This window comes from Planococcus citri, chromosome 3, assembly GCF_950023065.1.
Source record: "Planococcus citri chromosome 3, ihPlaCitr1.1, whole genome shotgun sequence".
NCBI lineage: Eukaryota > Metazoa > Arthropoda > Insecta > Hemiptera > Pseudococcidae > Planococcus > Planococcus citri.
The window spans coordinates 69701186-69726123 of NC_088679.1; the positions used below are offsets into that span (position 1 = coordinate 69701186).

General features: G+C 35.1%; 3 protein-coding genes across 13 annotated transcripts; all 3 read right to left on the bottom strand.

The window, feature by feature from the left end:
- Positions 1 to 619: 619 nt before the first annotated feature.
- On the bottom strand, positions 620 to 4233 carry LOC135838641 (heat shock 70 kDa protein II-like). 3 transcript variants are annotated; one of them, XM_065354357.1, is made up of 9 exons: positions 4076 to 4233; positions 3840 to 3976; positions 3462 to 3675; positions 3240 to 3388; positions 2942 to 3151; positions 1514 to 2871; positions 1289 to 1395; positions 1098 to 1210; positions 620 to 1013 (listed from the first exon to the last, which is right to left on the bottom strand). In XM_065354357.1, exons 3-8 carry the CDS (start codon positions 3661 to 3663, stop codon positions 1176 to 1178), a joined length of 2061 nt encoding a protein of 686 aa, XP_065210429.1. In that variant the 5' UTR covers positions 3664 to 3675; positions 3840 to 3976; positions 4076 to 4233; the 3' UTR covers positions 620 to 1013; positions 1098 to 1175. The 3 variants fall into 3 exon arrangements, with proteins under 3 accessions (XP_065210429.1, XP_065210431.1, XP_065210430.1); XM_065354359.1 differs by having other exon boundaries at positions 3840 to 3913; positions 4040 to 4231; XM_065354358.1 differs by having other exon boundaries at positions 4040 to 4231.
- A 2401-nt stretch (positions 4234 to 6634) lies between these two features.
- Positions 6635 to 10175, bottom strand: LOC135838643 (heat shock 70 kDa protein II-like). 8 transcript variants are annotated; one of them, XR_010557450.1, is made up of 9 exons: positions 9987 to 10173; positions 9743 to 9913; positions 9349 to 9558; positions 9079 to 9227; positions 8762 to 8971; positions 7322 to 8673; positions 7092 to 7198; positions 6882 to 7011; positions 6635 to 6796 (listed from the first exon to the last, which is right to left on the bottom strand). XR_010557450.1 is itself a non-coding variant. In XM_065354361.1 (9 exons), exons 3-8 carry the CDS (start codon positions 9548 to 9550, stop codon positions 6971 to 6973), a joined length of 2061 nt encoding a protein of 686 aa, XP_065210433.1. In that variant the 5' UTR covers positions 9551 to 9563; positions 9743 to 9913; positions 9987 to 10175; the 3' UTR covers positions 6635 to 6796; positions 6946 to 6970. The 8 variants fall into 8 exon arrangements, 1 of the variants encoding a protein (XP_065210433.1); XR_010557451.1 differs by having other exon boundaries at positions 9739 to 9913; XR_010557449.1 differs by having other exon boundaries at positions 9349 to 9563; positions 9739 to 9913.
- A 3393-nt stretch (positions 10176 to 13568) lies between these two features.
- On the bottom strand, positions 13569 to 20290 carry LOC135838645 (heat shock 70 kDa protein cognate 4-like). 2 transcript variants are annotated; one of them, XR_010557452.1, is made up of 7 exons: positions 20221 to 20290; positions 19942 to 20090; positions 17802 to 18011; positions 14431 to 15800; positions 14162 to 14268; positions 13919 to 14031; positions 13569 to 13846 (listed from the first exon to the last, which is right to left on the bottom strand). XR_010557452.1 is itself a non-coding variant. In XM_065354362.1 (7 exons), exons 2-6 carry the CDS (start codon positions 20074 to 20076, stop codon positions 13997 to 13999), a joined length of 1857 nt encoding a protein of 618 aa, XP_065210434.1. In that variant the 5' UTR covers positions 20077 to 20090; positions 20221 to 20290; the 3' UTR covers positions 13569 to 13846; positions 13973 to 13996. The 2 variants fall into 2 exon arrangements, 1 of the variants encoding a protein (XP_065210434.1); XM_065354362.1 differs by having other exon boundaries at positions 13973 to 14031.
- Positions 20291 to 24938: the final 4648 nt, after the last annotated feature.

Consider the following 24938-nt stretch of genomic DNA (forward strand, 5'->3'; position numbering starts at 1 on the left):
GAAATATTTGAATTTAATTTTTGTACGGACCAGAAGCTTGAAATTTTTTGCCCCTTAAATCAAAACTTCAAAAGGATAGGCAAATTGCTGTGCACGAGCAAGTTGGACATGGACACACAATTGTGAGTGAGGAGTCAAAATGATTCCACCTAACTTTAACTTGAAAAAAATACAATATCAATAAAAAATGTGGAAAATACAAATTTTTTTATAAAATGTTTGCCCCTTAAAATAAAAAGTAGGCAAAATGCCCAACATGAGAAATTAATTGGTACAACCTTTACACACCCCTCTCTGGATACTGCAATGCCGTACCATATTTTGTTCTGGCACAGGAAAATAAATTAGTCGATGGCATTTTTTCATGTTGAGGGGGCAATAAGTCCAAATTTACCTAAAAAGATTATTTCTCATTTTGAGATTCTCCAAGAGTTTTTACGCGTACCTATACTCAATCAGAATTTCAAGAGCAATGAAGTGTGGGGGGATATTAAGGGTACCTATGTAAAAGAATCGGGCTTTTCTTCCATCCATGAACATAATTCAAACTTTCAACATAAGCTGTACGTTCTAACTATCTATTGTACTTACTTACATGATGAACTACGAGTTTACCAAAATACGAATCAAAATCAACGGTAGGTAATTGCTTAACAAAGGTAAAAGTAGGTGTTGTAGAAAAGTAAAAAATTTATCCTGCGTTCTCAGATACTGACGTAGCTGCCAACTAAACAATAATATATTCTTGGTATTAATACGTACTTCTTACTTATAATATCACACACACAACTTTTAAGTGAATTTTTAATTCACTGTGACCATCCTATTATCTATAGGTACATATTTTGAACAATGAACACACAAAAAACCAGCACATTAGTGAAAATAAAGCAAAATAAAAAAAACATAGCAAAATACACATTCAATTTCAACAAACAAAATCTGATTTATCAATAATTTATCACATATACCGCCGATTGAACCTATCATAAAACACCATTGACCTTCAAAATCTGCAAAAAACAAAAAACAAAACAATGAATTTATTTGGATGATGAAAATATTTCGTTCGAAACTTTTGATGTTTTCAAATTCACCTCAAGTTGAAAAATATCGCGTTGTAATCGGGAAACCGGGGAAGTAGGTTCCTATATGATTCAATCTAAAGAACACTTTTACGAAATTGTGCTTCGACGAAACATCCCGGTCACTACAAAAAAAAGAACAATTAAATATAGGTACAACTTAAATTAGTATTCTCAATCATCCACTGTGCACGCATGTTTACCTATGTCGATGAGGTAATCTTTTGCTCTCCCATAGGTCAGCCAATACATTTTTCCTACTTCCTTGTCTCCTTTGTACTTGTCGGGATGATATTTGAAAGCCTTTTCTCTGTAAATTAGATTTCAAATATAATGTATAGGTAGGTACCCATCAAGTTCAAACACACATTGAAATCAATTTCTTCGAATAGATAATTTAAAAATTGAAAAAATTAGTGAAAATTTACCTAAAGGCTTTCTTAATTTCATCTTGGGAGGCATTTTTTGGTACGTTTAGTATTTCACAATATTTGTCGTTTTTTCCACTAGGGCAGCGGGCTATTGAAATGATCACATCGAATATTTGTTGTAATTCTGCTAGCTTATGCTCGAATAGATCTTTTTCAGCAGGCAAGTCGGAATTCAACCAGGTAATGGTTTCTTCGCATTTTTTCAAAATCATGTCTTTATCGAATTTATCCATTTTATAATTCAATTTTTTATCTTGCACGACGCTTTTCACCTCAACACAGTACGATTCTAAAGCTAACTTGGCGACTAATGCACCTTTGCGGTTTTTTTCTTCGGCTCGCAATTTTTCAGCATCCTCGATCATACGCTCAATTTCTTCCTTGCTAAGACGGCCTTTATCATACTGAATGGTTAGCTGGTTAGAATTACCAGTCGAGTTTTCAACAGCAGCCACGTTTAAGATACCATTACTATCGATTTCGAACGTTACGTCAACTTTAGCTACGCCAGCGGGTTCAGGAGGAATATCGGTGAGAACAAATTCACCAAGCCAATGATTGTTCTCAGTTATAGCATATTCACCTTCATAAACTGCAATAAGACCCTTGGTTTGATTATCACGCAAGGTTCTGTATCTTTTTACAGTTCTTCTAGCTGGAATCTGAGTGTTACGTTCAATTATCACACTCATTTTACAATCAAATCCAACACTAATACCCAAAGACAATGGCGTAACGTCGAATAACACAATATCTTGCACTTCCTTCGACTCGTCGCCATTTAGTATGGCGGCTTGGACGGCAGCTCCGTATGCTACAGCTTCATCTGGATTTATGGATTTGTTCAATTCCTTTCCGTTGAAAAATTCTTGCAACATTTTGTGTATTTTGGGGATGCGAGACGAGCCTCCAACTAACACGACGTGATCAATTTGGTTTTTATCGATTTTAGCATCTTCGATCGCTTTTTCAACCTGTTCCATTATTCTTCGAAAAAAATCGGAGTTCAATTCTTCAAAACGAACACGAGAGATCGAACTGCAGAAATCAATGCCATTGTGCTCAATTTCGATATCATCGACTTTAACGGCTGATGATAGAGATCTCTTTGCTCCTTCGCAATCAGTTCGCAGGCGACGTAGAGCTTTCTTGTTTTCGGTGACATCTTGATTATATTTACGTTTGAATTCTTCGACGAAATAATCGACCATTGTGTTGTCAAAATCTTCACCGCCCAAATGAGTATCACCGGCGGTTGAAATTACTTCGAAAATACCATCTTGAATGGTTAAAACAGAGACATCGAATGTTCCACCACCGAGATCGAAAATTAGCACGTTTTGCACGCCGGAGACCTGTAGAAATTGAGAGCTATATTTAGTCGACGGATGTTTTGCAGAAGTTTAACAAAAATACGCCGCGTACTTTTTTTTCCAAACCATAAGCGAGGGCGGCAGCAGTAGGTTCGTTAATGATACGTAACACATTTAAGCCGGCAATTTTGGCGGCATCAACTGTAGCCGATCTTTGAGAATCATTGAAATAAGCTGGTACAGTGATTACAGCTTTTGTAACTGATTGGCCCAAATGAGCTTCGGCTGTTTCTTTCATTTTTCGCAACACCATCGAAGAGATCTACGAAACAATTGGGGCACAGAAAATAAGTACCTAAGGACTTTATGTGCCATAAAATGTCGAACAATTTAAAAATGTCAGTACTTACTTCTTCGGGACAGAACGTTTTGGAACAACCTTTGAATTCAACTTGGATTTTAGGGTTGTAATCATCGTTAATGACCTGGAAAGGCCAATGCTTAATATCGGCCTGAACTGCATCATCGTAGAATTCACGACCCATCAATCTTTTGACATCTGCGTACATCAATAAAAACCTAAAGCACGTGTTACGTAGCATAGAATACGCGCAGAAAATTGAAAAACTCACCGTAAACAGTATTACGTAAATTTCTAGTAGATTGTTTTTTGGCGGCCTCTCCAATCAAGATTTCTTCGTCAGTAAAAGCAACGTAACTCGGCGTCGTTCTGTTCCCTTGATCGTTTGCGATAATCTCAACTTTCCCATTGCGGAAAACACCAACACAAGAGTTCGTAGTGCCTAAATCTATCCCAATCGCCAGATCATCCATTGTTATGGTTATCTAGATCATAATTAGAAACACAGAATTAGAAATTACTAATGCAGTTTCAACTACTTAACTTATGTACTTATAGGTATTGGTATTGCCGCTATGCTTAAGCTATGCACAGCAAGTACCTATATTGAATAAATAGCAATATTACAGAAAAAATGAATAAGACATACCAGACGTTCTCGCTACCAGGTAAATACGCCGACGAATACACGTTGAATACTTCTATATTATAGGATGACCGACACTGCAATTTGGATATATCGAACCAAAGGTTATTGCGAATTAAATCAAATATACCTCATGCCATCTGAAAATTACCATACATAGAATACATAAAATAATGTTGCGATTGGGAAATGGGAATGCATACTGAAATTGAATTTGAAAACTGTCAAGACATACTTACTAATTAGTTATGCGTGATCGACACAATCTTTCAGTTCGTACAAGGTAAACTATACACTACATAATATCACAAAATTACATTCGAAACTTGCATTCCAATTTCCAATCCAATCGCAGAAAAGTCTTCTATTTACGTCGGAGATCGGAGATAAGACAGAATACTGCTGTATTGTGTTTGTATACCTAGGTATGTGTATTCTCGACGTTGAAAGCTGATTCACGTTCACATGGAGACCTCTAGAGTGTGTTGCAGCCATCAACCCATTTCATTTGACTCCAATTTTCTTTTAAAAATTAAGAGGACCCTCACCTCAGGGCTCAGGGCACTCTAACACAAGCTTTATAGCAGCTCAATCCTAGAATTACATGTCCAACAGGGGTCTTACGGGTCTCAAAATTTCGATTTCCTCAAGTTGAAAAATTAAAACACTTGTGCTTGAAACAATAAAATATAGTGATTCCGGGATATATATGTATAGGTATCAAACATCAAAAAGACAAAGTCATCAGTATTTTGTTGGCACAAAATTTTTAAAAAATTTCCCAAAATCAAAAATGACCGAAAAATGTGTTTGGGTAGCTGCAATTCAAAAAGGGTATTTTTGGGCCATTTTTCAAAAAATTGACTAAAAATGGAATACTTACTTTAAAAATAATCTTGATCTTGAATTATGAAAATTATCTGTTTAGATCAAACTTTCCAACACGTTTTGAGTTAATGAGTTATGAGGGACACTTTCGACAGTAGGTACTTATGTAAAAAACCCTGTAGGTATGTTTGGATAATTTATTCAAAATTTCAAAAAAATATCCTCAAATCTAGAAATGTATGATTTGGGCAGTAGGGCAGTTGTGTTTGGAAGAACATCTTTGACAGGATCACAAAAGTGTATTTTTTTGAAAATTCACAGTATTCTTTGAAAAATTATGGCTTTTCAAAAACTCTACTGTATTTCCTCATCTCGTATCAAAATTGGGCCAGGACCTAAACTATTTATTGAAATTCAAATATGAGGTTTTTCGAAATAGTTATCAAGCAATCCAACTCCAATAAATTAATTTACTTAGGTACAGGGTGCCCAGAAATATCGAGCACCCCAAACAAAGTTTTTCATTAAAAATATAGGTTGGCAACGTGAAATAGATGCATATGATTGGTGGAATGTTATCTCTCCAGTCCAACAACCAATCATGTGCTATATCATTATTATCATTCACTGTGACCAACCAAAGTATTTTAGTAGAAAACTTTTTTTAGGGGTGCTCGATATTTCTGGACACCCTGTACGTAATAGGTAGGTCTAGGTGTAGGTACATGCCATTAGGTATTTTTTTTTTTTTTTTTTACAATACCTATTTGGATTCCCCTGAAAATAAAATTCAAAGCAAGCCTTTTCGATGAACTATTGCAAAGCAATGAAAAAAAAAACTGACACTATGAAGTTTTCTAAAGGAGGGGGGGGGGGTACGTTTGACACCAATATGGTTTTGGTGGATTTCAGATTTGCATACAACTGCGGGTACGAGTAAAAAAAAACGTGTAAGATAAACAAGTTGCCTATTTTGAAAATTGAAGGGGCAAAATACGTTTTCAAAATCTAAGAGCCAAAATCCAATTTTGACCATGTCCATGAGAGTACGTAGTACTTTGAAAAATGAGCAGAATTATCTATTATGACTTTTTGCTCAACTTTCCAAATTGAAGGGGGTGCAGCTAGATGATTTTTAATTTCAAAAAATCGCGATGAAAAAAATAAACGCGGAAATGAATACTACGTACGTCAAAAAATAAACAAATTTTGTTGTAATCATTTTTTTTCTTACGAAGCATAAAATTTAAAAAGTTTTTGAAGCTCAACAATTTTCGATTTGCTAAAAATTTCATTAAATTTACATTTTTTGAGCTTCAAAAACTTATTAAATTTTAAAGTACATAATGAAAAAATGATCATAACAAAATTTGTGTATTTTCTATTTCTATTTTTTGCATCGAGATTTTTTGAAATTAAAAATTAGGTACCTATTTGTAGCCATTTTAATGTGTAATTTGAGCAAAAAGCCATAAGAGGTAATTATTGGTTTCATTTTTCGAAGGTACTATCGACCTCCATGGTCAAATTTGGATTTTGAAAATGTGCTTTGTCCTTTCAATTTTGAAGATAGGCCACACCTTCGCATAACCTTGGTCCTTTTACTCCCCGGACACCCTGTATATTTAGCACCCTTCTCCTTCCTCCTATTCTTCTGCAATCAAAATAGAACATGATAGTTCTGGATTGCATAGATAGGTAGGTAAGGTACCTACACAAAGTATTCGTAAGAGAAAAACGATAATTGTTTTCGCAAAAAATTTTCAAAAATTGCATTTTAATTGAATACTTTACCTACTTATTATATGTACAATCAACATTATTTCAGTGAGTACATTATTAATTCATACAACCGGTATAATTATACCATAAGTAAAGTAGGTGTTGTAGAAAAGTAAAAAATTAATCCTGCGTCTTAAGATACTAATATCACACACATAAATTTTAAGTGAATTTTTCATTCACTGTGATCATATTATTATCTACTAGATACATATTTTGAACACAAAAGAAAAAACCAGCACATTAGTGAAAATGAAGCAAAATAAAAATAACATAGCAAAATTGAATATGTATATATTCAACAAACAAAATCTGAACCTCTCATAAAACGTACCAATGACCTTCAAAATCTGCAAAAAAAAAAAAAAACACAACGAATTCATTTTTGGATGATGAAAATATTTCGTTCGAAAATTTTTGATGTTTTCAAATTACCCTCAAGTTGAAAAAGATCGCGTTACAATCAAAAAACCAGTGAAGTAGATTAGGTAAGGTTTACCTATGATTAAATCTGAAGATCATTTTCATGAAATTATTTTTCTTTTTCTACGAAACACTCCGGCCACTGCAAAAAAAAATAATAATTAAATATAGGTACAACTTAAATTAGTGTTCTCAATTATCCACTGTGCACGCATTATTTACCTAGCTCAATGAGATAATCTTTTGCTCTCCCTAAGGTCAACCAGTACATGTTTCCCACTTCCTTGTCTCCTTTGTACTTATCGGGATGATATTTGGAAGCCTTTTCTCTGTAAATCAGATATAAAATATAATGGAGGTAAGTCAAGTTAAAACACATTGAACTCAATTTTTTACTCGTTGATTTTCAATTTCTTCGCATAGATATTGAAAAAATTATAGCGGAAACTTACCTATAGGCTTTCTTAATTTCATCTTGGGAGGCATTTTTTGGTACGTTTAGTATTTCACAATATTTGTCGTTTTTTCCACTAGGGCAGCGGGCTATTGAAATGATCACATCGAATATTTGTCTTAATTCTGCTAGCTTATGCTCGAATAGATCTTTTTCAGCAGGCAAGACGGAATTAAGCCAGACAATGGTTTCGTCACATTTTTTCAAAATCACGTCTTTATCGAATATATCGATTTTATAACTGAATTTTTCATCTTGCACGGCGCTTTTCACCTCAACACAGTACGATTCTAAAGCTAACTTGGCGACTAATGCACCTTTTCGGTTTTTTTGTTCAGCTCGCAATTTTTCAGCATCCTCGATCATTCGATCAATTTCTTCCTTGCTGAGACGTCCTTTATCATACGTTATGGTTAGCTGCTTCGTATTACCAGTCGAATTTTCAACAGCAGTCACATTTAATATACCATCAGAATCGATTTCGAACGTTACGTCAATTTCAGCTACGCCAGCGGGTCTTGGAGAAATATCGGTGAGAAAAAACGCACCGAGCCAATGATTCTTCTTAATCGTAGAATATTCACCTTCATAAACGTCAATAAGAACTTCGGTTTGATTATCGTCCATTGTAAAGTATCTTTCAGTTCTTCTAGCTGGAATCGGAGTGTTACGTTTAATTATCACATCCATTTTATCTTCGAGTCCGACACTAGTACCCAAAGACAACGGTGTAACGTCGAATAACACAATATCTTGCACTTCCTTCGACTCGTCGCCATTTAGTATGGCGGCTTGGACGGCAGCTCCGTATGCTACAGCTTCATCCGGATTTATTGATTTGTTTAATTCCTTTCCGTTGAAAAATTCTTGCAACATTTTCTGTATTTTAGGGATGCGAGACGAACCACCCACTAAAACGACGTGGTCGATTTGGTTTTTATCGATTTCAGCATCTTCGATCGCTTTTTCAACTTGTTCCATTATTCTTCGAAAGTAATCGGAGTTCAATTCTTCAAAACGAACACGAGAGATTGAACTGCAGAAATCTATGCCATTGTGCTCGATTTCGATATCGTCGTCTTTCGCTAATGATAAAGTTCTCTTCGCTCCTTCGCAATCAGTTCGCAGACGACGTAGAGCTTTCTTGTTTTTGGTGATATCTTGATTATGTTTACGTCTGAATTCTTCCACGAAATAATCAACCAGCGCGTCATTAAAATCTTCACCGCCCAAATGAGTATCACCTGCGGTTGAAATCACTTCGAAAATACCATCTTGAATGGTTAAAATGGACACATCGAATGTTCCACCACCGAGATCGAAAATTAATACGTTTTGCACGCCGGAGACCTGTAAAAATTAAAAGTGAATTAGTCGACCGATAATTAGAGAAAATTTTCCACCATGCCAAACCTACGTAGGTAGGTAGATTACGTACTTTTCTTTCGAGACCGTAAGCAATGGCAGCAGCTGTAGGTTCATTTATGATGCGTAATACGTTCAGGCCGGCAATTTTCGCAGCATCAACGGTAGCCGATCTTTGAGAATCATTGAAATAAGCTGGTACAGTGATTACAGCTTTTGTAACTGCTTGGCCCAAATAAGCTTCGGCTGTTTCTTTCATTTTTCGTAACACCATCGAAGAGATCTACAGAAAAGTTTCACGAAGATAAAAGTAATGTAGGTAACGTAGGTAGGTACATATCTACCTACCTATCTTAAAATATCGAACAATTTGAAAATGCCAACACTTACTTCTTCGGGTAAGTAATTTTTAGAAGTGCCTTCGAGTTCAACTTTGATTTTGGGATTGTTATCATCGTTAACGACCGGGAAAGGCCAATGCATAATATCAGCCTGAACTGCATAATCTTCGAATTTACGACCTATCAATCTTTTGACGTCTGTGTATAACAATAAATGGTTCATTATTACATTTTTTTTTTTTTTTTTTTTGATGAAGCACGTAAGTATTTGGTAGAGTAACAATTAACAAAGCAGAAAGTTTGATACTCAATTACTCACCGTAAACAGTATTACGAAGATTTCTAGTAAATTGTTTTTTGGCGGCTTCTCCGATCAAGATTTCTTCATCAGTAAAAGCAACGCAACTCGGCGTCGTTCTGTTCCCTTGATCGTTCGCGATAATTTCAACTTTTCCATTGCGAAAAACACCCACACAAGAGTTTGTAGTACCTAAATCTATTCCAATCGCTAGATCATCCATTGTTACGGCTAATCTAGATCATAATAAGAAACACAGAATTAGAATTAGCCTAGGTATAGTGATGATGTTTCGACGAGGTACCTACTTAGGTATTGATTGAGGCTATAATCAAGCTATGCACGCCTACTGAATAAATAACAATAGGTAGGTAAGGTACCCAAGTTTTACAGAAGTAATGAAAAACATACCTACCAGACGTTTTCACTATCAGGTAAATGGTAAATACTCGTACACCGAATATCTACACTACACGTTGAATACTTTTGTTATATATAGGATGACCGACACCGCAATTTTTGGATATATCGAACCAATAACGGAATCGCGAATCAGATCAAATATGTCATCTAAAAATTCCCATACCTAGCTAGAATAAAGTTATGTACGATTACAATAATACACACTGAATTTAAATTTGAAAACTGTCAATACCTACACTCGTAATAATTAGTAATGCGTGATCGACACAATCTCTAAGCTCGTATACAAGATGAACTACACATCAACAATTTACAAACTACATCCGATAATATACTTGCATTCTAATTTGCAATCCAATCGCAGATGAGAAAAGGCTTATCTATAGCAGGTATACGTTGGAGATAAGACTGGTGTAGGCCCATTGTGTATTCTGCTCGTTGAAAGCTGATTCACATGGAAACCTAACCTCACCAGTGTGTTTTGCAGCAACCGATTTTATTTTTTGATTCATCGATTTTTTTTTTCAAAATTACAATTATTCCCAGAATACATCAAACATCAAAAAGTAGGTACCCAATAAGTATTTTTTAGGCCCAAAATTTTCAAAAAATTTCCCAAAATCAAAAATGAGCAAAACATGTGATTGGGCATCTGCATTCCGAAAAAGGTATTCTTTTTAGATTAAACTTGCCAACATGTTCTGAGTTCTGAGGGCCACTTTCGACGTATTGTAAGTAGGTAAGTAAGTAGGTATAAAAAACCAGTAGAATGTTTCGGTTCTTTATTCAAAAAAATATCCTCAAATCTAGAAGTGTATGATTTTTTGACATAAATCATAAAAGTCGAAAGTGTATTTTTCGAAAATTCGCAGCATTCTTTGAAAAATTATGGCTTTTCAAAAAATACCTACTGTTTTTCTCATCTCGTAGGTATCAAAATTGAGCAAGGACCAGGACCTAAATTATTTATTGAAATTCAAATTTGCCTCCATGAGGTTATTGAGGTTTTCAGAAATAGTAACCAAGCAATCCAACCGCTGTAAATTAATTTACTACGTAATAGGTACGTGATTTTTTTGATAATACATAATTATGTACTTTGATACCCCTGAAAAAAAAAATTCAAAGAAAACCTCTTCGACGGACTATTGAAAAATAATTAAAAAACTAGACCGCTGCGCTATAGTGTGCGTAGCCTATGTTATTAGGGAAGCACAACATGATTTCAAAAAAAAAAAACAAAAAAAAAACAGTGCAATTTTGGAAAAAGCACAACGCGATTTTGAAACAGAAGCACAAATTGAAAGCAGAACAAGATTTTGATTTTGAAAAAAATCACAGCACGATTTTGAAAAAACGCGATTTGGATTTCAAAAGCACAACGCAATTTTGAAAAAATCACAGCACGATTTTGAAAAAAAAAGCACAACGCAATTTTGCAAAAACGCAATTTGGATTTTGAGAAAGCACAACACAATTCTGAAAAAATAAGCACGACGCAATTTTGAAAAAAAACAATGCAATTTTGAAAAAAGCACAACGCTATTTCAAAAAAAAATCACAACGCAATTTTGAAAAAAAAACACAGCGTAATTTTGAGAAAAATCACAGCACGATTTTGAAAAATCGCGATTTGGATTTCGAAAGCACAACACAATTTTGAAAAAAAATCACAGCATGATTTTGAAAAAAAAGCATGACACAATTTTTAAAAAAAAGCACAATGTGAATTCAAATAAAAATCACAGTACAATTTTGAAAAAAAGCACAACCCAATTTTGAAAAAAAAGCACAATGCGATTTAAAAATCACAAATCACAACGCTATTTTGAAAAAAGGTGATTTAAATTTTGAACACACAAGGCGATTTTTTAAAAAAAACATTCACAACGCGATTTTGAAAAAAAAGCACAACGAAAATTAGAAAAAATAAGCACAACGCGATTTTGAAAAAAAAAGCACAACACAATTTCAAAAAAAATGCAGAACGCGGTTTTGATAAAAAAATCACAATGCGATATCAAAAAAGAGCACAATGCGATTTCAAAAAAATCATAGCGCAATTTTGACAAAAAAAATCACAGCAGCACAGCACAATTTTGAAAAAAAAGCACAATGCAATTTTGAAAAAAAAAGCACAACGCTATTTTGAAAAAAAGCACAACGCGATATATCTCAAAAGCATAATGCAACTCCAAAAGCACTACAGTTCTGAATGAACCGCTTGGGAGCACTGCAAAATCACAAATGACTGGTGGGATTTTATTCAGAAAGGGTAACCACCTGTTTTCGTAGTCTAGGCACTGCATTTGTGTAAATGAAACACCTGGAGAAATTCTAAAAACCTTTCTCAAAATTGAACAATGGAGAAAATTTTATAACCCCTGTGGTGTTACATTTAGGTATAAGGGAGACAGATAAGCAAATACAATGGAGCATTGAAAATCAATAGGCGGCTAATCACTTTGATTTATAACTTTTAGAAAATAACCAAATTTGAAATTTTTGTAAGAGGTTTTTATGGCCTATTGTGTTTGCCGATCGGCATCTTTTATAAATAAGGTATAACCCCTGTGGTGTTACATAAATTTTGAAATTTAACTGACATCGGCTTCGCTTTTGATATGGCCCTTTTCCTCTTTTTTATTGTTTTTTTAGTACAAATTTTCGTAATTAATTGCAATTACTTAAGAAGCTACTTGAGTAATTACATTTATAATTACGACATTCCCTGCCACAAGTTAAGCCTAACCTATACTATGAAAGATTCAAAAAAATCGGCCCATTCCTCTAAGAGAAAATTCGAACCAAAGAATTTTTGAACTTTCAGAACGAAAGTAAAACAACCTAATATAATATACTTTGAACTTTTTTAAACGGATGATACGAGTATGTTTGACACCGATGCTTTTGGCGGGAAAAATACATACTTAAGCTATCCATCGCGTGGCCCAAAACTATTCCAATTAAAAATAAAATAATCCCATTCTGTGTTTTGAGCGAAAAACGTGAAATAGATATACCTACTCGTATACATTTATGTTTGTATAGAGTGTCCGGGAAGTGGTGGTACAAACTTGTTCGGAACTGGGTACCAGTAAAGAAAAAAGTAAGATGAACAAGTTGCCTATTTTAAAAATTGAAGGGGCAAAATAAGTTATCAGCCAAAATTCAATTTTGACCATGGGGATCAGTAGTACTTTGAAAAATGAACAAAATTATGTATTATGACTTTTTGCCCAGCTTGCAAATTGAAGGGGCTACAGATGATTTTTAATTTCAAAAAATCACGATGAAAAAATAAACGCGGAAATGAATGCTACGTCAAAAAAATGTTAGATATAATCACTTTTTTTCTTACTCTAAAATGTAAACAGTTTTGGAATCTCTAATACAATTTTCGATTTTCTAAAAATTTCATTATACCTAATTACAATTTTCGAGCTTCAAAAACTTGTTACATTTTAGAGTGATAATTTTGTATATTTTTTGACGTAATATTTTATTTTTGCATTTATTTTTTGCATCGCGATTTTTTTAAATTAAAAATTATTTATAGCCCCTTTCATTTTTGCAAGTTGAGCAAATAGCCATACCTAATAGGTAATTATTAGTTTCATTTTTCAAAGTACTATCGACCCCATGGTCAAACTTGGATTTTGAAAACGTATTTTGCGCTTTCAATTTTGAAGGTAGGCCATACCTTCTCGCATACCCTTGTCCTTTTTTTTTAGTCATACCAAAATCCGAAATTCGAACCACCACTCCAGTACTCGTAAGAGAAAAAAATGATAGTTTTTGCAAAAAATTTTCAAAAGTTGCATTTTAATTTATTTGTAACATTGATACAATCAACATTATTTCAGCGAGTAGGTACATTAATTCATACAATAGCTATAGGTACCATAGTCCCGAAAAAAAAAATAGCATACCAGTATCAAACAAAGTAAAAATGATATACCTAGTTATCATAATAAATTACACATTGAACAAAAACATTTTAAGCTAATTATCACAGGCACTGTTGATTAAATTTCTGGTAAAATCGCCAGCGATAAAATAAAAACCCGCGGTACCTATTTAAAATCATCAGAACCTGCAAGAAAATTAAACTCATTAGGGGGATGGAGTTTATTCTTTTCGTTACTCATTACGTTTTCAAATTTACCACAAAGTTCGAAAATGATGAAATTGAAATCGAATAAACGGTAAAGTTAGGTACCTGTACTTGAATTTTTCGAATAATTCATGCACTGCTGTTTTTACCGCGTGCTCTCTTTGCTGTAAAAAAAAAAAAAATGTTAAATAGATAAGTACCTACATGTAATAATCAACCGTTCAAAATTGATTAATTTCTTCATCGCACTATTTTCTCCACATGCATAAACGAAAGCGTACGCACATCACATACCTAGATTGATGAGAGAAATTTTCGCTTGCAAAAAGGTCAACCAATACATTTGTCCTACTTCCTTGTCCCCTTCGTACACATCGGGGTGATATTTGAAAGCTATTTCCCTGGAAATTCGATTTACAAAATTAATTCTGATTTGAATTTTTTACGGTTTGTTTAATGGGTAATACCTAAGTAAGTATGTACTTATAAGTTCGAATATCTCTCCTAAGACAAAGGTAGGTAGGTAATAGGTACACCGTATCAAAATAAAATTGATGCTTTACCTGAAGGAATTTTTTATTTCATCTTCGGAAGCATCTTTTGTCACGTTCAACATTTCACAATATTTGTCGTTTTCTTCACTAGGACAGCGGGCTATCGAAATGATTATATCGAATATTTTTTGTAATTCTTCTTGCTTACGCCCGAATAATTCTTTTTCACCATACAGGTCGGAATTCAACCAGACAATGGTTTCTTCGCATTTCTTCAAAATCAAGTCTTTATCAAATACATTCATTTTACTATTCAATTCTTCATCTCGTATTGCGCTTTTTACGTTAACACAGTAGGTTTCTAAAGCATTCTTGGCGACTAATGTTCCTTTCCGGGTTTTTTCATCGGCTCGCAATTTTTCAGCGTCCTCGATCATACGCTCAATTTCATGTTTACTGAGACGACCTTTATCGTACGTTATGGTCAGTTGGTTTGTTCTACGGGTAGATCTTTCAACGGCGGTTACGTTCAATATACCATTAGCATCGATTTCAAAAGTTGTATCAAATTTAGCTTCGTCGGCGGGTTTAGGAGGAATTCCAGTAAGTCTAAATTGACCAAGTAAATGATTATCCTTCGAAAAAACAAACTCTCCCTCCAATACTTTAAACGGTAGACTGGTTTGATTATCAATAGATGTATGAAAAACTTTAGTTTGTCGGACTGGAATTGGAGTGTTACGTTCGATAACCACGGACATTTTATGATCACCTCCGCTTCTATTTGTAACCTCGATTCCTAACGACATTGGTGTAACATCCATCAACAGTATGTTTTGTACTTCTTTCGATTTGACACCGTTTAGTATGGCAGCTTGTACAGCAGCTCCATACGCTACGGCCTCATCAGGATTAATCGATTTGCTCAGTTCCTTCCCGTCGAAGAAATCTCGTAGCATTTTCTGTATTTTGGGAATGCGCGATGAGCCTCCCACTAAAACGACTTGGTGAATTTGAGTTTTTTCAACAGCTGCGTCTCGGATGGTTTTTTCAACCAGTTCCATTGCCTTTTTGAAGAAGTCCGAGTTCAGTTCTTCAAAACGAGCACGAGAGATTGAACTGTAGAAATCGACGCCATCGTAAAGAGATTCAATTTCGATATCGGCTACGGTGGCTGATGATAAAGTTCTCTTCGCTCCTTCGCAAGCAACTCGTAGACGGTGCAGGGCTCTCTTGTTTTCGGCGAGATCTTTATTGTATTTACGTTTGATTTCTTCGACGAAATAATTGATCATTTTATTATCAAAATCTTCGCCACCCAAGTGAGTGTCACCGGCAGTTGAAATCACTTCGAAGACACCGTTATGGAGTGTTAGAATTGAGACATCAAAAGTTCCGCCACCGAGATCGAAAATCAATACGTTTTGCACGTCGGAACTCTGAAAAAATTGAAGTGATTTAGTTCATAAATGTTCGGTAAAAGTTGACTAAAACAACCCTATTGACAATTTTACTAGCAGAATGCTAGCATTAGTAGCACCCACCTAGCATGAGTAGCAGGAAACTAGCATGATACTAGCGTTATGCTAGCATGAAATGAACTGGCATAACATGCTAGCAAAATGCCAGCTTATTACTAGCACGATACAAACTAGCAAGAAGTATGCTAGCAATGAGCTAGCTACACGCTAGCAACATAACTACCGAATGAAGCTAGCATTTCCCGCTAGCAAAATGCTATCATATATCTGATATGAGATGAGCTAGCACACTGCATGCTAGCAATATGCTAGTTAAACCCTTGCACCTTAATTACCAAGTGATGCTAGCACTTCATACTAGCATGATGCTATCATATCGCTAGCATGAGGTGAGCTAGCAAAATGTATGCGAGCAATGTGCTAGTTAAACCCTTGCCTCATAATTACCTAGTAATGCCAGTTGTCCCTGCTAGCATGATGCTATCATATTGCTAATGTGAGATTATCTAGCAAAATGTATGCTAGGGATATGCTAGTTAAAACCCAGCACCATAATTATCGAGTGATCCCAGCAGCTCCTGCTAGCAAAATTCTACCATAATACTAGCCTGAGATGAGCTAGCACAATGTATGCTAGCAACATGCTAGTTATATCCTAGCGTCATAATTACCGAGCGATGCTGGCAGTTTCTCCTAGCATTAAGCTACCATGTTGCTAGCATGATATGAGCTAGTAAAAAGTACGCTAGCCAGACACTAGTTAATCCTAGCAGAATACTAGCATGGTGCTAGCATGGAATCAACTAGCAGATTACCAGTTAGAATGGTGTTAGCACTTTGCCAGCAGACATTTTATTGAAAAATTCATCCTAGCATAGAACTGGTGTGGTGCTAGCATGAAGTGAAGTGGTGAACTAGCAAAAGATAGGCCAGCAATTTGCTGGTTTCATGCTAGCAGCATAACCACTGAGTAAAGCTAGCAGTCACTACTAGCATATTTCTAGTGCATTGCTAGCACCCTGTAATGGTGCTAGCATGAGGTGAACTAGCAAAAGGCATGCTAGCAATCTGCTAGTTACATGCTAGAAAGACAATCACTGGTAACTTGCACTAGTCTACTGCTAGCGCTATTCTCACATTGGTAAAGCTAGCAGTCAAAGTACTGGCATGGTGCTGGATTCTTGTTAAACGACTTCTTATCCAGGTGCTAGCAGTCAAGTGCTAGCATAATGCTAGCAACTTGCTAGCGTTGTTCTTTATCATGATACATTTAACTTCTCTTAGATGAAGTATGTAGTCAAATCGAATATAAGCTCAATGCAGTTTCTTGTTTAAATTAAGAAGAGTGAAGTTGGCAAACTAATCACTCAGTTTATACTAGCACAAGATGCTAGTGCAATGCTAGTTCTAAACTAGCATTGTAGGGCAATTGCCCATTTTTGGATATTTTTGGGAAACATACCATAATTAAAAATACCATATTCTTTTATAAAGAAATTAATACACTTCTAGCATTATACTTATTATACACATGCTAGCATAAGCTAGCAAAAAGCTAGCAAGATCATGCTAGCACCAGTAGCACCATTTTGAACACCTACACTAGCATATCTGCTAGCAAACGGATGCTAGCATAATGCTGGTCCTCCTGCTTGAATTATGCCAATTGTATGCCAGCATATGCTAGAAATATGCTAGCATGACTATGCTAGCATCAATAGCACCATTTTGAACACCTCTACTAGCATATCTGCTAGCAAACCATCGTTAGCATAATGCTAGAAAAATGCTGCTAGCGTGGTGCTAGTACCATTTTCCTAGCATTGTGCTAGCAACAGTTTGCTAGCAGATATGCTAGGAAAGGTGTTCAAAATGGTGCAACCAGTGCTAGCATGGTCATGCTAGCACTGTTGCTAGCATTCTGCCACTTGAAATTGTCAATAGGGAATAGGTACCTACTCTTTCTTCTAGACCGTAAGCAATGGCGGCAGCAGTAGGTTCATTAATGATACGTAATACGTTCAAACCGGCGATTTTCGCAGCATCCACGGTAGCAGCTCTTTGAGAATCGTTGAAATAAGCGGGTACAGTAATTACAGCATTCTTGACCGTTTTACCAAGATACGCTTCAGCTGTATCTTTCATTTTTCCCAAAACCATCGAGGATATCTGCAAAAAAAAAAATCGAATGTCATATCTTAATGAACTCAAAACGCAGGGGTGGCAACTTGAATTTTTCCACCCCCCCCCCCGCTTAAACCGGTAAAAAGTCTACCTATAATTTGAAGGGAAAAGACGAAATTCATTTTGGTTAATTAGGCAATTAGTAACTACGTCTTATTTTCTAATTTAAAAAGTTGTACTTCTTGTTCTATTTTTGGAAATTCAGGGCTTTTCTAATTTTTTTCCAAAGAAAAGTAACTTTTGTAACTAAAAAAGCTCGAAAAATTAACCAAATATGTACCAACAAAAAAAAAAATGTCAAAAAGCGAGTAAAATATTTTAGTGCAAAAAAATTACCAGAACTTTTCCTCTTTAATTAAAATCTAAAAATCGAACTCGAAAGAAACTTGTACAATTTTAGCAATAAGCAGGATTTTTTGGCAAGTGTGCAAAAAGTGATATTTTTTTCTCAAATTTTGTCAAAAAAAATTTTATTTTACAACTTTATGATTAAAAAAATCTAGATTCTTCGGCAATTTCTGGAAAAAAAAACGAAACTTCTGATAATTTCTTAGTAAAAGAAAGGGCTTTTTTTTAGCAATCTGAAGTAAAAAAGTGACACATGAGTGAGACTTTTTGGAATTTTTTTCAAAAAAACACAACCTTGTCACTTTTTAGCAATTATTCTTGTTAATTTTCAAAATGCAAGACTTGGACATGCAATTTTTGCTAAATATAAGCAAGACTATTTGGGAATTATTGGCAAATAATGATGTGATAGGGACCTACGTTTTGAAAATTGTTGCCTAAAAAACGAGACTAACAACTAACAAGCACCTAGAAAAATTTTGCCAAACAGTGACAATTTTTGTCAAAAAGAAAGGCATTGATAATTTTTTTAAAAAATCAGACTTATTCTTGGTAATTGGTAAAAAAGTAATATTTTATTGCAAAGACCAAAAAAATCTTCTGAGACCCTCCCCCCTCGCCTTCTTCATTTTTTCCTTGGTAAAAAGTGAATTGTCATACCTAATTTTTGGCAAAAAAGTTCAACGGAAGGGGGGGGGGGTGTGATTTTTTTAGTAATTTTGCTAAACATGCGAGATGTTTTGTTAATTTTTTGAAAAAATCAAGACTTTTACAATTTTAGTACATACCTAGCTAATAATGAGCAACTTTTTTAAAAAAATCAAATGTTGACATTTCCTACCAAAAAAGCGAGATTTCTTAGATTTTTGGGGCGAGGGGGGGGGCAAATTGGACTTTTTATATTTTCGAAGGGAACCACAATTTTTATAAATTTTTAGGAAGAAACGAGTTTTTTTTGGCAATTTTGAAAAAGGGAGGCATGGTTAGGTATTTGTATTTCAGCATTTTTGGCATAAAGAGAGAAATTTTTTTTTTGTTTTCTTCCCAAAGTAGGACCGAGATTTTGAAAAATTCGGGAAATTTTGAAAAAAAAAGTAACTTTAGTAACCAAAATTTTGAAAAAAGTAACCAAAAGTTACTTTTTAGTAACTTGGTTACTCAGAAAGTAACCGAGTAGGTACAAGCCTTGGAAATTCATGCAATGAGGATCCACTTTAGGGATGTCGAACCGTTGTATACTAATACATACAAATACTTCAAGAATACCTAAACTATTCGTCAAGTTGACGAATAGTTTAGGTATTCTTGAAAATAAAAACTTGTTGTGTGAAAATGATTTTTTTTTCAATTGAAAAATTTTTAATTGAATTTTTTTTTTTTAGAATGTCCAAAATTATTTCATTGAATAATTATCGCACTCTTAATTTTTGTGCCATGTGTAGCACGCTATACACGAAGTCAACTCGTGTGTTATAGCTGAAGCTACACAAGCTAACTACGGATATAGTTGCCACCAATGTCAAGACGTTCAAGTTGCGAAAGATTGAAAGATATGTGCAGCACTTACTTCTTCGGGGAAGTACGTTTTAGAAATGCCCTTGAATGTAACATCGATTTTTGGATTGTTGTTATCATTAATGAGCTGGAAGGGCCAGTGCTTCATATCGGCCTGAACTGTATCGTCATCAAATTTACGACCCATCAGTCTTTTGACATCTACTCACACCATCGAAAACAAATAGGTAGGTACTTAGTATCAAAATTACATATGTATTAGATTTCTATGCAATAATACATATTTCCGTTCACTTGCAAATATACGAGCGGAGAATAATTCCCAACTTACCGAAAACTGTATTACGTAGGTTTCTAGTGGCCTGTTTTTTGGCTGGCTCTCCGACCAAGATTTCGATACCTGTAAATGTTGTAATAAACGAACGCCGGATACATTTAACGATAGGTATATTTACATCTCAGAATACATAACACGACTAACTAGGTATAGGTTTAGTTAAATCGCTCGTACAGCAGCTTGAAGCTGACTCATCAGTAATAGCAGGGTTACCACTATTACGAGTTATAATATAAAGCAGAGTTTGCTATATTTCCAACACTCTCCCTCAAACTCTGCATGGGTATAATAATAAAATATCTTGATAAAATAATCCAAAACTAAAATCAAATAATCTTATACTTAGTAGGTAGGTATGAAACCTAGAAACTTAAATTCAACAAATTTCGAAGATACATAAACGTCTGTTTGGGCAACGACTTGGTTAATAAGTCGGCCTTCTGTTCCTTAGTATTAATATAATCAACCTTAACAATACCTTTATCGATATAGTCGCGAATAAAATGAAACCTTACGTCAATATGCTTTGTACGTTTAGTATTTTCAACAGCTTTGCTAATATGTATAGCACTTTCATTATCTTCAAAAACGACACATATCGTTTCTAAACCTAAACTTTCCAACACTTGTAAAACACCTAGACACTCACTCACAGTAGTAGACAAAGCTACATACTCGGCCTCAGTAGAACTGAGTGCAACTATATTTTGCTTCCTAGTACCCCATCCTACAACGTTTCCAAACACTTCGATCACAAATCCAGTAACAGATTTTCTGTCTACACAATCAGATCCAAAATCAGCATCAGCATAAGCTCTTAAAATATCCCCCTCGTTTCGAGTATACATTAATCCAATCGTCATAGTTCCTTTCAAATATCTCAGAATTCTTTTCAACGCAACCCACTTTGCTTTAGTAGGATTTTCCTGGAAACGACTAAGAACATTCACGGCAAACGCTATATCCGGCCTCGTATTCGTTGATAAGTATAAAAGTGAACCTATCAATTCCCTATATGGCTGATCACACAACTCGTTATCGTCAGTATTCGATAAAAAATTAACCTCCATCGGAGAATCAATCGGACGACACTCTAACATTCCATAATCACTCAACAACTTTTCAATAAAATCGGCCTGATGCAGTTTCATAACCGATTCGTCACGTTCTATATTTATACCAATAAATTTACTCGGAACACCTAAATCAACCATCTTAAAACGATCGCCTAACGCCTTTACTATAACGTTGAGTTCACGAAGGTCATCGGATACCAACAAATAATCGTCAACATAAAGTAGGAAATAAGTGTACCTACCATTTTTAAACCTTACGTACAAACACCGATCCGATTCTGATTGGACAAAACCTAATTTTAACAAATACTCATGCAAACACTTATTCCATGACCTTGAGGATCTTCTCAAACCATAAATTGTCCGATTCAATTTACACACAAGATTTTTCCCTTTTTCAAAACCTGGTGGCTGCTTAATCAACACTTTACCTTCTACCTTACCATTCAAATACGCAGTTTTGAAATCACCCTGACGTAAATGCATTTTCCTCTGATGAGCAACGGATAAAACACTTCGAACGGTTGTCTTTTGCACTACTGGTGCATAAGTTTGCTCAACTGGCGCATTATTTGACGAATTATATTCCTGTGCCACCAACCTAGCCTTATAACGTTCATTTTTACACCCTTTATTTTTAATAGAAAACACCCATTTGGTCCCTATTACCTTTTCACCTTCCTTTCTCGGCTCTAACACCCACACTTCGTTCTCATACATCGAATTCAACTCTTCCTCCATAGCCTGTTTCCATTTTTCACTCTCTTTCGAACGAATCGCTTCCTCAAAATTTTCAGGCATGTCATCCACACTCGCATAATGAATTTCCACCTCATAATCATCAAACTTCTTCGGCACTTTTCTTTTTCTTTTCACTCGCTTTTCTTCTCCTTTACCTTCAGTTTCATCTTTATCAGAACTTTCTTCCTCAACTTCTACCTTATCCTCCTCATTCACATTCTCCACTAGGTTATCTACATAACGCACATCCCTATCCTTATACAACTTTGACTCATTAAATTCTACACAACTCGAAAATTTAATTCTCCTCTCTTCAGGTACCCACACTTTATATCCTCCTTCTTCTATTCCAACGAAATAACCCTTTCCACTTTTTTCATCAAATTTCTTTCTAAATTTTCCATCAATAAGACAATAGGCACGACAACCAAACACATGAAGATTTTTCACACTGATCCTTTTCCCATAGATTATTTCAGCTGGCGGTTTTTCACTTTTCGTACCTCTAGTCAGAGACCTATTCAATAAATAATTTGCATACTCAACTGCTTCTTTCCAAAACGTCTTAGGTAATCCAGATTCCGCCAAAATAGCTCTGCTTTTCTCACAAACACTTCGATTATACCTTTCTGCCACACCATTCATCTGAGACTCATAAGCAGGTGTGAAATTAATACGGATTCCTAAACTCCTACAATAACTCATAAACTCCCTACTTCGATATTCACCACCTTGATCACACCTTAACCTACAAATCCTTTTACCCATCCAATTACAAATCCAAGCTTGAAACTCCTTAAATTTCTCAAACATTTCGCTTTTCTGCTTTAAAAAATACACTGCCTTGAAACCAGTAAAGTCGTCGATAAAAGAAACAAAATACCTATATCCGTCGCGTGATATAGGATCAATAGGACCGCAAATATCAGAATGAATCAGCTCTAATGGTTCACTACTTCGCGCATCGTTGACAGAATTATATGACCGCTTGTGATGCTTGGCTAACACACACACTTCGCATTTCTCATCGCACGTCTCAAGGTCACCCTTAACACACAAATCATCCAATACTTTTTTATCGATCATTTCTTTTAACGTTGAGTAATTTAGATGACCAAACCTCCGGTGCCATAGTTCTAACTCTTGATTATTAGACGACGGATAACTGCCATAATTCGTTTCCGGCTGGCTCAGCAATAAAAACTTGATAAAATATAAACCATTCCTACGATAAGCTGTAGCATAAATTTCGCCGTGTTTGCAGATATCAATTTTTCCATTACCCACATGCATGATAAAACCTTTTTCTTCGATCTGAGACACAGATAACAAATTTCTTCGTAAACCTTTCAAATACAAGACGTCGCTGATAGTAATTTCTTTGCCAGACTCCATACATTTTACATCAAGGTCACCACACACATCTCCGACCATTTTACTACCAGACTCAGCAAGACCTATAGTCAAATTTAGTTTCTTCTCATTACATAAAATAGGGTCCTTTACCAAATGCTGATTACAACCACTATCTAAAATAAACGTAACATATTCACTATTTTCGTCATCGTAGCTTAATTCAGTATTACCAGCATATACAAAAAATGTTTCCCTTTTATAATTATTATCACGAAAACTCAAATTTGCATCATTATTACCTCTACCAAAATTACCTCTATGATAATTATTATGCTGATAACCACGTTGAAAACCTCGTCCACGACCATTTGAACCATAACCAGAATGACAATATTTCCTGATATGACCAATTTCACCACAACCATGACATCTTGGACTCGGACGTTGAAAATCATTATTCTGCTGCTGAAAACCACCAGTAGGATGACGAAAATCGGCTCGTTGATGTTGAGAGTTTTCACCATTATGTTGATGTCCGTCCTGTCTGTTATTCGGCCTAAAATTTCCACCACGATTTCCTGAACCTCGATAATTACCTCGCCTGCCGCGATTACTACCAACTGCCATAAATGAAGTTTGTTCAGGTTCCTTTTGACTCTTTTCTTCCTTTTTCATTTTCAACTTCGTTTCATGATCTTCTAATTCAGCTTTAACTTTAGCCAATACCAAACCATCATCTTTTGCAGATACTTCAATAGCTGTTACAACTGATTCATATTCTTCAGGCATACCATTAAGTAAAGTAGAGCATTTTTCTTCCTCGTCATAATTTATTCCAGCTACTTTTAATGTTCTTATTAATTCGTCAAAACGTTTGAATTCTTCCTCCAAGCTTTTCTTTGGGTTCACAGTAAAATTCGAATATTTTCTTCTCAATAGTAACTTACTGGTAACGTTGCTTTTCTCATATTTTTTACTCAGGGTGTTCCACATGTCATAAGCTGTTTTGCAGTCTTTGATATCTTCCAGCACAGTGTCAGATAGGCAAGCCACAATAATAGTCCGCGCCAAAAGGTCTTTTGCGTCGTCATCTTTTTCTGTCTTCTTCTGCACTGACTCGAAAGCTGTTCTGGACTTTAGGACCAATTCAACTCTGTACTTCCAATTATTAAAAACGGCGTTGTTGCCATCAAAAGCAGTAACTCCATATTTTTCGAGACTGATTGAATTTCCGGATGCCATTTTAATCACACTCGCGATTGAAATATCTCGTTATTAATATTTCAAATACACGAAATCACAAAATTGACAGTTTTTAATTCATTCATAAAAAATCGAAAATCGAACCACGCTCTGCTACCATGTTGTAATAAACGAACGCCGGATACATTTAACGATAGGTATATTTACATCTCAGAATACATAACACGACTAACTAGGTATAGGTTTAGTTAAATCGCTCGTACAGCAGCTTGAAGCTGACTCATCAGTAATAGCAGGGTTACCACTATTACGAGTTATAATATAAAGCAGAGTTTG